Source organism: Montipora foliosa, chromosome 9 (assembly GCF_036669935.1).
Source record: "Montipora foliosa isolate CH-2021 chromosome 9, ASM3666993v2, whole genome shotgun sequence".
NCBI classification, from domain to species: domain Eukaryota; kingdom Metazoa; phylum Cnidaria; class Anthozoa; order Scleractinia; family Acroporidae; genus Montipora; species Montipora foliosa.
Window position 1 is genome coordinate 9,839,371 of NC_090877.1, and position 12,500 is coordinate 9,851,870.

A 12,500-nucleotide genomic window follows, 5' to 3' on the forward strand; every position below is an offset into this window, starting at 1 on the left:
GCAAAAAAAGCAATTTCTTAATTTCTTTGTTAAATGTTCATGGGATACTAATCTTGTATTCTTCGATTTCTGGAACTGTGGATACACAATAAAATCAGGGCCTCAAGTGCTTAATAGTTTTGTGGTTCAGCAGTTGTTGTATATGCAGGCATTTTGTCCTAGAATTTTGAAAAAGTTCTCAGAAAATCGAACATGTAAACATCAAACTAACCTGTTTCGTTGTTCAAGGATAAAGGGCTTTCGAGGATAAGCACAACATCACAGAAGCAGGAGTCAATCTTTGAAAATAACTTGCGAGCAATGTGAAATGTGCAAGGTTTAATTGGTCCTTGACTTTAATATAATGTCTCACATGACAAACAAAACAAAACTCATAAACCAAACAATATGAAGTTTGCAAAGCATTTAAATCAGCCAGGTTTGTATAAAGAATAAAAAACAACATTACCAACCAGCATTTTCAGGCAACACTAGTGACGATGCTTGCACGCGAACACGAGGTATTGCGCCATGTTACTAGCCCGTTGAACAATCGCGTTTTATTTGAAGAAACAGAAATGCCTTTTAGAGGTTCCGCCTTTGGAAAACGAAAATTTCCAGTGTCTATTTCATATTTGTGCTTGTGAGTATCTTCAACATTAAGAGTTGGACAAATCCTTTTTCATTTCAACTGAAATTGCTTGTAAACATTCATTTTGAAGTCTTTTGTCCACTGTGTTCGTTATGCCCAAGACAACATCATAATGTTAATTTTGAATAAATTACTTAGCTGGAACTTGGCTCTAAATCTTTGACCCATTTATAAGTCGAGGGCGATTTTTGGAGCTTCTTTTGAAGCCATAGAAGGTTGACTTATACACAGGTAAATAAGGTGTGTGATTTATTCATATATACCATTTCATAATTGATTCATTCCTCGATCACAGGAACATTAATAGAACCCACAAGTGACCAGCTCCCAACGTCAGTGGCTTAATTCATAGCTCCATTGGTTAGAGAGTCGCACCAGTATTGCGAAGTCAAGAGTTCAAAACCCGTTGAAGTCCTGGATACTTCAGGCTTCTCTATGCAATTGCCAAAATGCAAGGATCATAGCTTTACTTGATTTCATATCTGCAGTTCAATATGTGATTTATTTCATATTCATATATCATTTCATCGTTGATTCATTCCTCGCGGGAACATTAGAACCCACAAATGACCAGATCCCAACGCCAGTGGCTTCATAGCTCAGTTGGTTTGTAGTGCGCTGCACTATCAGTACTGCGAGATTGTGTTCAAACACTGTTGAAGTCCTGAATTTTTCAGGCTTCTCTACACAATTGCCAAAATTGCATATATAACTGCATAACCATTGGATAGCAAATTAATTGACTTATCCACTGGATAGTGATTTGTCTAGTGGATTGTGCTATCAGTTGTTTGAACAACGTACTGGGCCCAGAACATGCATTGACAGAAGAAAAGGGTGTGTTGTCAACTTTTTACCTCATGCCAGCTTTACAGCTGACAGATATGTTCTCCAAAATTACCTAGCTTTACTACTAAACTCTTTTGCTAGAAGCTGTTAAATGAACTAAATTTGCAACTCACTTCGTGCCTTTGTTTTAATATCCCTCAGAGCTTTTCGGAAATCCTCAGAATATCGTACATCACTGATATACAGAGCAGGACTAGCAGTTAGAAATTGCCTTGTCACATTAATGCCATTAGCCACAAATTCCTCCAATAGATGATTTTTCAATTTTGTCCAAGTGGTAGCATTTTGACAAATGACTGCAACTATAGTCCAGTTATATGTATACTTCAGAAGACTAATGACACTTGGCGCAACTTGCGTGTCCACGGAAAATGTGCGACCGAAAGTGGGAAATCTCTTCTTGTCAGACAATTCTGCTGCACTGCACATCTAAGAAAAAAATAGGATCAAGAATCTGAGATGGTTGATTTTATTTGTTTTTGGACAGCAGGGCAAGGCACACAACCAAAAGATTACAGAGTAGACAGCTTTTAGTAAATTTTCTTTTAATAATTAAAAGAAAATTTACTAAAAGCTGTCTACTCTCTGTTAGCACAAACAGAGCAAAGAGTGATAGCTAGTCTTGTAGACAAAATTTCTCTTTGTCCTTAATTAAGTACATATATGAAGTATCTGTAAATTGGACATCCCATGAATAAGACAGAGGAGAATACTCAACTCTCCCATTCCCCAGACACACACTGGAATGGCATTATTTATACTGAATCAGTTATTTCAAATTTTACAATAAAAGGGATTTCCCTCTTTTACAGTTTGATCAGCTCATGGGATTGCAACTTGCTTTAATAGTAAAATGTTACGTTTTGCTTCAGTTCTGATATCTAAGGTTTATTAAGTGCTCTTATAAATTACCACTTTATAGGAAAGAAAGATTGACTTTAAACCACAAACCTAAAGCTAACCAAATCCCTTAAGTCACTCACTACTAATTAATAAACATTGAATTGAAATTAATGAAATTATCAAAAAAATTTAAAATTTAAATGACTACAAGTTTAATTAAGTACCCCACACAGAGTCATATGCATGTTTCAGCTCCTCTGAGATTAGGTTTCATGAAATGAAGTTTTATTAACATCCTTGCTATATTATGCTGCACAAACATATTCTCTTAAGTTTACCAATGAAAATTTAAGGGAATCTAATTTTCTCCAGAGAAAGATTATTTTCTGTGGAATTTAAACAAATCTTGCAAAGCAGGCTCATTGTGATTAGCTTGTGGGTTAAAAGAAACGAAAACACTGGATATATAACAAACCTTTTAGGCTTCGCATATTGATCTGCACTGTTTATTGTGCTACCATGTATTTGTCACCAAAGACAAATCATAAAATAATGTTATTGTAACCAATCTAGACTTCAGATTCCAAACCCACATTTTGAGAGACAACAAGGAAGTAATATTTAGCACTGAAAAAGCTATCGTAAGTTACAAGCAAACACAACACTGAACTTTGTAACTGCACAAACGTCTCCTTTTTATGGCAGGAGTTTCGTACATAATTTGAAAAAAATCCAAAACTCATCTTTGAATTCAAGTTTTCTTAATAGCTAGGGAGCTTAAGCAAGTGCAACTAGAAGAGCACATTTCACGGGCCAGGACAATGGTGTCTCCCAGATTTTTATACCAATCATCTCTCAAAATGGAGAAAATGTAAATGTGGTTGTGTGTCATGAAGACAAGTTAAAAGGGAAAACAGCTCACTTCCGGTCGCTGTCCGCATCTCAAAAATGCGCGTGCTTAAGCTCCCTAATTTCAATTAATCATAATACGCCAAAAATTGATTTAAGGGTGGAGAAAGCAAAAGAACAAATTATAAAACTCCTGATTTTGTGTTTAAATCTGCCAGGAAAAAAAACACAGAAAATACCCCTAAATAGATGCACATAGATTTCAATAAGACACAGTATGCACTTGCTCTATCCATTTGTGTCTCGGAATACACACAATAATGATTATCACTATTATCAGAAACCCATAAGGGTTGAAACATGTAACACGCGTTCACAGCTTCCGAATATTAAGTTCATTATCTAGAGCCCGTAGGAGGTCGGTTTTTTCTAAATTGTAATTATGAAGTTTCTGATTATATGATATCTTCTCAATTTTACCACGAACTTCTGTTATGGTGGTCGGAGTTCCGTGAATCTTTCGCTTTAGAAGGTGACTGGAAAATAATTGTTTGGAATAATAAAGAGATTCGAATAGACAATAAGCCAGTGTACTATAAAAATTATTTTAAATCCGGAATTATTTACATACACGATCTTCTTTTTAACTTAAATACAATGGACTCCTATAACTATTTTTCAAACAAAATTGTCAAAAACAATTTTCTGCAATGGGCGGGCCTTCGTCATTCTGTGCCTTCTCATTTAAAAGAAATCAGCCTAGATAGATTAACCATATCCCCATCACTTATAATTGGAAATAAAATTTTCGATATTAAAGACAAAAAATCAAAAGATTATTATTTGCTTCTGGTCTCAAGAAAAGCTCAACCTCCTAATATTATCCGTAAATTGAAGAGTGATTTTAATTTCACAAGCCAACAATTTAAAGAAATCTTTTCGTTACCACATTTGGTTGCACTTGAGTCAGATGTTAAGGCTTTCCAATACAAAGTAATTAATTCTATCCTTTATACTAACAGCAAACTATGCAAAATTGGATTTAGAATTAATGATGCATGTACTTTTTGTAATGATGAACCTGAGAATTTATATCACCTTTTCTATGAATGCCCTCACTCCAAAACGTTCTGGACTAATTTCGAATCGTACTGGTACCTTCTATCGAATCAGCCAATCCATCTTTCTGCGCAAAACGTTTTATTTGGAGTTTTATCAAAACAATGCCCTTTATCAAATTTATTAAACTATTTCATATTAATTGGAAAATTATTTTTGTGGGACTGCAGAAGAAGCCAAACACTTCCTAAAATTCAAGGACTGCAATCGAAACTAAAGATTAAATATGAAACTGAAAAAAAGATCAACAAAAACAACTTCTTTGAAAAGAAATGGGTACTCACTCCAATATAGTTAAATTAAATTAAGTTATTTATTTATTTATTTATTTTTAATATGCATGTATCTTTTATTTTGTTGCTCATTGTCTTTAATGTAAGAATATAAATATAATTAGCATCTGTAATCGTATTATTTTGTAAGCAGTGTATAAATTGGTATTGCAAGTTTAAAAAGTAATCATATTGTTTTTGTAGAGTAAGTATTGCAATTGTATTATTGTAAGTAGCATCTGTAATTGTAAGTGCATTGTATTGTAAGTAGTACGTACGCAATTCAATTGTTAAATAGTTTTGATGGTAGTATAATGGATTTTAATAGTTGTTAATTGTGTAATCTTTGTAAGTTGTGTAAGTAGATGTACCAGTGTTGTAAGTAGTGTGAATCATAATAAAAAGTTATCGATCAAAAAAAAAAAAAAAAAAAAAAAAAAAAAAAAAAAAAAAAAAAAAAAAAAAAAAAAAAGTTTTCTTAATAGCTAGGGAGCTTAAGCAAGTGCAACTAGAAGAGCACATTTCACGGGCCAGGACAATGGTGTCTCCCAGATTTTTATACCAATCATCTCTCAAAATGGAGAAAATGTAAATGTGGTTGTGTGTCATGAAGACAAGTTAAAAGGGAAAACAGCTCACTTCCGGTCGCTGTCCGCATCTCAAAAATGCGCGTGCTTAAGCTCCCTAATTTCAATTAATCATAATACGCCAAAAATTGATTTAAGGGTGGAGAAAGCAAAAGAACAAATTATAAAACTCCTGATTTTGTGTTTAAATCTGCCAGGAAAAAAAACACAGAAAATACCCCTAAATAGATGCACATAGATTTCAATAAGACACAGTATGCACTTGCTCTATCCATTTGTGTCTCGGAATACACACAATAATGATTATCACTATTATCAGAAACCCATAAGGGTTGAAACATGTAACACGCGTTCACAGCTTCCGAATATTAAGTGCGAACTGATTGGTTGAATGTTTCAGTGCTAAGTACCATATTTGGAATCCCCTCGCTCTTGTTGTTTCAAATATGGTACTTAGCAAATTGAATATTCAGACTGAAGCTTGTTTCCCAGCACACAAGGGGCCATTACACGTTTCAACCCTTATAGGTTTCTGCTATTATTAATGCCACTAAGTGTTCCTGAGATGCTCCTCCTGATAAACAGCTGCATTTACTCTAAGCTAAAAATAGCACTAACCTTTACCCTTACTTTATTCTTAGAAATAATGCTTTCCAACGGAACAAAGAGTAGTTGGAAAGAGTGTTCGTTACGGTTCGTAGCATTACTATAATTCAAGGTATTCACATTGTTTCTGAAATAAGGCTTCACATATTTTGAACAATTGTTTCGTATTTACTTTTTGTTCATAATTATGTAACTGCATATATTATATGCTAATTATTTGGTATAAAAAGTGGAATTTCTAGTTTTCACTATCTCGCCTTCTGGACAGCTACCAAGAACTGTATCCTAACTTTATATTAGTTACAAAACTTAAAGCTCTAATCCTTGCAGCTGAAATGCGTTGCATTCGATCAAGGAATACGTTCCCAGGTTTTTTCCCACTGGGTTTTTACCCCGGGTTTTCGTATCGGGCAACGTATCGCCGCTGTATTTTCCGTAGGTTTTTTCCTAGTTTCTTGTTGTGCGAATTTTTTCACTTATGTACCGCCCTTGCACTTAAATTTTTTGACTACGGTTATCTATATAATACATTTCTATGTACATTTTTCAGGCTATTGTCAACTATATTCACACTTGCACATTGATGTTCATGTATTGTCAATATGGTTTCACAAGCTCGTTCACAGTGTAAGACTATGTTGGTTAATAAAGCGCTGGTCCTGTCTGTCCGAAGGCACCATGCACGAGTCACGCACCAGATTATGTTGTTGGTGTTGTCTAGCGCCGGCGCGCTGGGTGCGAAGGGTAGTAATGAATAAGTAGCATTAATGTCACTGTTCCTTGGTATCAACATAGTTAGCTTTTAACGCATAATGTAAGGCGCAATAGAACGAGACAACAGACATATTGGCGTTTTTTGAGGGGAACACTGCCTTGCGACTGGTTAGCCTATGCGACTTCCGGATTGCATGATATAGAACAACCTCACTTATCTCCCCAGCACTACGAGCTGATTGGTAAAGAGCACGTGCTGGATCAGACAAGAGTATTGGTAGCGAGCAATGTACAAAGGCAAACGAGCCAACAAGCTTGGGGGAAGTCGCTGCCCAGACTAAACCGCACCTCGCAGGAGTGACCCAATTTTAATGAAGGCAGGGCGATAAACCCAACCCATCTCCAAAGGGAGGGAGGGAGGGGAAAAAACTTTAACAAATGCCAACAGCTAGTTGGTTTACTATAGAAGACAAAACTGCCAAGTGAACCTTGGACGGCTAACTGAGGCCAGTGACTTTCGATATATATTAAAATTCAGCTTGAAAGAGAGGTTTAGAGGACAAAGACAAAGGAAAGTGGATGATACATGTATATGCTAATTTCTTTCACATTTATTGCAACTTAATTGTTTCTATTCTTGGGTTGCACGTCACACAAGTGAAAACATAAATTGCTTATCATGTAATAAATTGAGTCAAGAAATACAAATGCTATAGAAGAGGAATAAATAAACAACGAGTTCAAGTCTGAGGGCTGTGGAATATTCCGTACTTGAGTCATTCGGCAAAACATAACTCTCAAATTTGTAGAGTTTAGTATGGAGACGCCATGTTGGTGTACTGCTGAAGTACACCAATTGCAACGTTAACATGGTGGCCGGAAACCTGCAGAAACATTTGGAATTTAGTTTGGCTGTCTTTAACACTTTCTGCCGTATGATGAACTAGCAAACATTCGTATGACACTTCTCCTTGTATATTGGCTGTTTAGCCCACAAAACCAAGAGGGGAATCGATGCTTTTATGCTACTGGCATGTTTCCGAAAGCCATCAATATGTCACGCACTGTGAAAAATTCTGAAATTCAAACTGCTCTATTTTCGAAACAAAGCATGGTACTGAGCTGAAAACAGGCAAACAGATATATTTTTAAAACCTCTCGTAGCTGATCAAGATAAAAACTCAAAAGGCTCTTTAGTATTGTGTTTTATTTTTTATGACATCACGTGCAACCCAAGAATTGTTTTTGTCCTCTCTGCCTCACTATCAAGCTGAATATTGATATTTTAAAAATGGCCTATTAGGCGCATTACTGGACATAAGTGGGAAAAAAACCGCCACTGGTGTCTTAATTCACATAATTACTGCTTCTTGAACAGCTGTAAAGGCTATAATCACTTCAAAACTGAGTGAAGTCTCCCTTTGTTGTTCATTCAAGGACGGTAAAAAGCATTTTTAGTTGACTTATTTCAGGATGGAACTTATCATTTTCCAACGGGTCATGGTTAAAAAATACATGAAAACTTCATTCAACCTTTCACAGTCAGACGTGATAAATAATTCTGCATCACCAGTAAGGTTCTCCTGTTTCAGTATTTATTTTGTGCACACCTGGCCTTGGTTGTTCAAAAGGTGGGTAGCCCTATCCACCGCATAAATCGCTATCCAGCAGATAAACACGAGCAAAACCCATTGAGTTATCCCGTGGATAGTGATTTATCCAGTGGATATTGAACAACTGGGGCCTGGTCTAGTTCATGAATGAAGAATAAATAAATACCACTACATTCACCATGATTATAGGAGTTGGATAAATAAGTTACAAAGGTCTCAAAAACCAAAAATTCCATTAAACTCCTTCAAAATACTTGACAGACTCAAAGTTATCCAGATTCTCATTGATCAGCCACAAAGGAAACTGAGTGGAAACTGCATCATTACAGTCACAAGAAAAATAAGTGATGGACAAGGGATTAGGTCATCAAGTGCAACATAATAGACAAACAATAACAACATCAGGCACTTTATCTGATCAAAAACACAAGTGCAAACAGTTAGTGCAAAGCCGAAGTATATAAAATATTTATGGAACATTGAATACAGCTGGCTAAAGAACAAAGATTTTGCACAATGAATGTACTAACATACCTGACCTAAGTAGTTTGAATTTATATTCTTTTGAAATTTACCTATGTGTTTCATTATTGGCTCAGAAAAAAAGAGAAATCTCTTTTCCAGGGCTTTCATTTCTCTGAGCTTGATTGTTTATCAGTATGTTTATCTTAACTCCATTTCCTCGTATTTTTCTCTCTTCATTATACTGAATATGGAATGACTGTTTTCAAAATGCAGTGTGGGCCCAAAATTACATGGAATCAACATTAACAAGACATTATTTGTCTCGGAAAAACGAAAAAAATTGAAATAGAATGAAAATCTCAAAGGCTGAGGAAAAATCTCAATGGATGGATATTTAAATAGCTATGGAAAATACTAATTCTCAAATCTTGAAAAAAATCTAGATCGTAACTAATATTGACAGATGGAAACCCCTAAAACCCTTATTGACACAAACAAAGTCAAAATAGTCCTACGTACGGCACAAATCACAGAATCAGTAACAATTACTGCTCGCTTTGCCATATTATATTAAAAGGAAAGTAATATGGGAAAAAAAGCGCCTAATTATTGCGCTCTAAAACAAGACCAAAACAGGTTGGAAAAAAATATAGAAACGAAGTAATGCATTCAATCAGATTAGCATTAATTTTTCCGGCCTTCACACTTGCCGAAGTTTAGTTAACACAAATGTGCATATCTTAAGTTTAATGCACGCATATCAGCTTCAGGATTGATAACTCCTATTTAAGAACAATGATGTAAGCTAAATACTCGGCGTCTTTCTTGGGATAAGTTTGTAATCGTCTCGTCGAGCGTAAAAAAAATAAATAAAACCCACGCCAGTTACATGATATCTTGAGGAAACTAACTCAATCAAAACAAAAACTTGACAATTAGCGATTTTTGAATTCGAATCTCTCGGTAGCGCCCACAAACCAGCTGGCAAAATGGAAATCAGTGTGGACATAATATTGTAATAAAAGGTTGCGACGATCCATCAAAACGCTCGAGAACGTACGATTGATTCCAGAGTTAACAGTTGCGATGACTTAAAACTAGGAAAGAACACACAAAAACGATTTCATAACCCACGATAAAGCCAATACAATGACCACAAAAAAGTTGCATACTTACGTATGATAAAATAGTCATATTGAAGGAAGCAGCATTCCTCGCCGCAGTTTGACAATTGCAACCGGGTCCGATGAAAGCTTGCACCCCCGAATTAATTTGACCTAGTTGCTCTCGAACAGCGACAAACTCGTCGCAAGCGGTATCTTTCCACACAAATGTCAGATTATGGTCCGGCAAAAGAGTTGGGTCGGCATTGACTCTTTCCACCGCAATTGTCATGGCGGCCGCAAACGACTCCCCTCTGTTGTAATCGTCTGAGAAGTGAGGAATCACAGTCTTGAAAGGAATCAAAAGGCCAAGCTTGTACTCTCGTTTCTTTTCCGCAACAGCTGAGCCGTATATCACAATAAGAAACACAGCAATCGCTGTTGTCGATTCCATGACGCCAGTCCGCCGAAGACCCACAAAAATTTGGTCGGTTTACTCCACAACCCACGAGTGAAGGCCCATCACAAGATATAAAATCAAATCACATCTGCTCAATAATAGAAGTTTCGCCAAGATAAATGGTCAAAGTAACATTTAATTGTCGCCAAAGGTAATCGTTTTAAAGTCGAGTCAGGCTCCTTTTCTCCAGCGATACGAAATGTCAACGACACAAGTTACGACAAAACAATCTGACAGCGCGTTGACTATGTGAAATCAATGATCGGCGTTGTGCCATGAAGAAGCCCTTTCGGCAACATTTCACCACTTCTGCGCAGAGAATCCAGTGGTGACCTTAATTGCAAGTGACTGCCTTTGAAGAAGGTTACGCTCCAATGTCACCCCCAGGCTTAGTTCAGCTAAATGCAAACAAGCTCATGAATATGTGACAAACGTTAACAGCGCGCTTGTCGTCCGAGTAACAATGGTCGACACACGGCGGAGAAATGTTAAAAACGTCCGGATAACATAGCCCGGTGTCAATGCCACTTAGTACAAGGTGCTCCAAATAAACTTTTCACAATTATAAGCTGTGAAATGGAAAACAAAAGTCGAGTGAATATCATCGCTCTTGTGTCAATAACTGTAATCCCAAGTCCCACAGGAGTACATATTATCAAAAACAAGGCTGGAGGACACTTCACTGATTGAGATATTGATGTAAATCAGATTAAAAATCAGTGAAAAAGCGAGACAAAAAGCGTGCTAACATACGCGCTTTGTGGCAAAATATTCTCTGGATTATCGAAAATAACAAACAATAACAAACACATCTGACATTCCTGGAAGTTTCTGAATTCTAGCCTGCTAATTTGCTTGTATTATGTCGCCAGCTAGTTTAAATGTTGCGGTGGTCTTGGAAGCAAGCAGTTTAGGGAATCAATTGCGAAGAAGGTTGAAAGCGCAATCGCCGAACAGATGCATGAAAGCTATACCTTGTATCCCGCAAGACATTGAAAGGTGTAATAAAGAATAAAGTAACGATGTAATATTTTTAATGAATGATCCAAACAGTGAGGTATTATAAAGCATGACTCACTATCATCAATGACACCTATTCAGGGGCTTTTAATTGGGCATTTTGAAAAACACCAATTCAGTGATTTTTTGGGGGTGAACAAGCAATAGGTAAGACTACCTACGAGTACAATGGCACGATCACTTGTCTTTCCTTTCTATGCATCGGTTTGTTTCAAGCTTTGTTTTCATATAACTTATGAAGTTACCACTTTTTCACCATATGCAATAATCATTTATCAACATTAAAAGATACTTTATCACCCATATGACAGTTTCCGTACTGAATGCGAAACTTTCACGCCGAATTTCAACCTCTCAATAAATCATTACAATAAACCAGCAGTTTCTTTTTCTGTTTATTTTAATAATTCATCGAGTCCTTTCAGCGGAACACATCAGTCCCACAAATTGACCCGCTCTCATCAGTCTCATAGCATTGCAGAGTCCATTGCTTTCATGTACAGGCTTGTCCAGGCAGGTGTGAGACTGACTTCCCCCTCTTTCATTTTTATACGACTGAGGCTCTGCCAGGGTAAATTCCGACAAGCAACATGGCCTAAAAAGTAGCGACAGCACTTAAAGTGAAAATCGCGACAAACGACATCCTTTCGTTAAATTTCCCACAGCAACGGTCACAGCAACGTGAAACATTGACAAAGCACCAGGACACGAGAGAGATCTTTTAAAATTCAGACAAGCGACAAGCGACACGGCACCCCTTCCCTGGCAGGGCTTCTGTCTTGTTTATGAGAACCAAGTATAAACTGGAACTCAATGTCAAGAACTTCATTTGAAGTGAAGAGCTATTTGGGATGCGTAATTTTCTCGTGAAACAAAAAGATGAGTAAATCTATTTGCACAAAATTAAAGGGAACTTTCATTTACAATTAGCTCTTATTACTAATGCAGAAAGTACGAGGTCTGTATGGGAGATCGTGAGTACAGACCGAACGCAGTGAGAATAAGTGATGATTTAAAACACTATGTTTGGCGTTTTGAAGCAACAAGGATAATAAAGCTATGTTTAAAATAGCATTTTAGCAATTGTTTGATGATATCAATGTGGATTTCCGCAAAAACGAAGCATTTCTAGCTTCTATTCCATGCATTCCTATCCTGGATAAGGTCAATCGAACGCGCCCTTAGGGTGCGTTCGATTGACCCTATTCCGGAATAAGAATACGCGGAGTGATACAGGGTAATAAAGATATATCTAAAATAGCATTTTAGCAGGTGTTCGGCAATTTTAATGTGAATCTCCGTAAAAAAGAACGATTTCTAACTTCTATTCCATGTATTCTTATTCCGGAATATGGTCAATCAAACGCAG

General features: G+C 36.6%; 2 protein-coding genes across 3 annotated transcripts in view; both read right to left on the reverse strand.

The window, feature by feature from the left end:
* LOC137971033 (atrial natriuretic peptide receptor 1-like) overlaps positions 1-10,105 on the reverse strand; it is a 45,592-nt gene extending 35,487 nt beyond the window's left edge. Inside the window, exons 1-2 of the mRNA XM_068817749.1 lie at positions 9,725-10,105; positions 1,594-1,909 (exon numbers count right to left, since the gene is read on the reverse strand). Of these exons, the coding sequence (XP_068673850.1) occupies positions 1,594-1,909; positions 9,725-10,105 (697 nt within the window). The remainder of the gene's footprint in view (positions 1-1,593; positions 1,910-9,724) is intronic.
* A 495-nt stretch (positions 10,106-10,600) lies between these two features.
* Positions 10,601-12,500, reverse strand: part of LOC137971039 (NADPH:adrenodoxin oxidoreductase, mitochondrial-like) — a 42,580-nt gene continuing 40,680 nt past the window's right edge. For both annotated transcript variants that reach the window (XM_068817759.1, XM_068817760.1), the window contains exon 17: positions 10,601-10,680. The gene's annotated coding sequence lies outside the window, so the exon portion shown is untranslated. The remainder of the gene's footprint in view (positions 10,681-12,500) is intronic.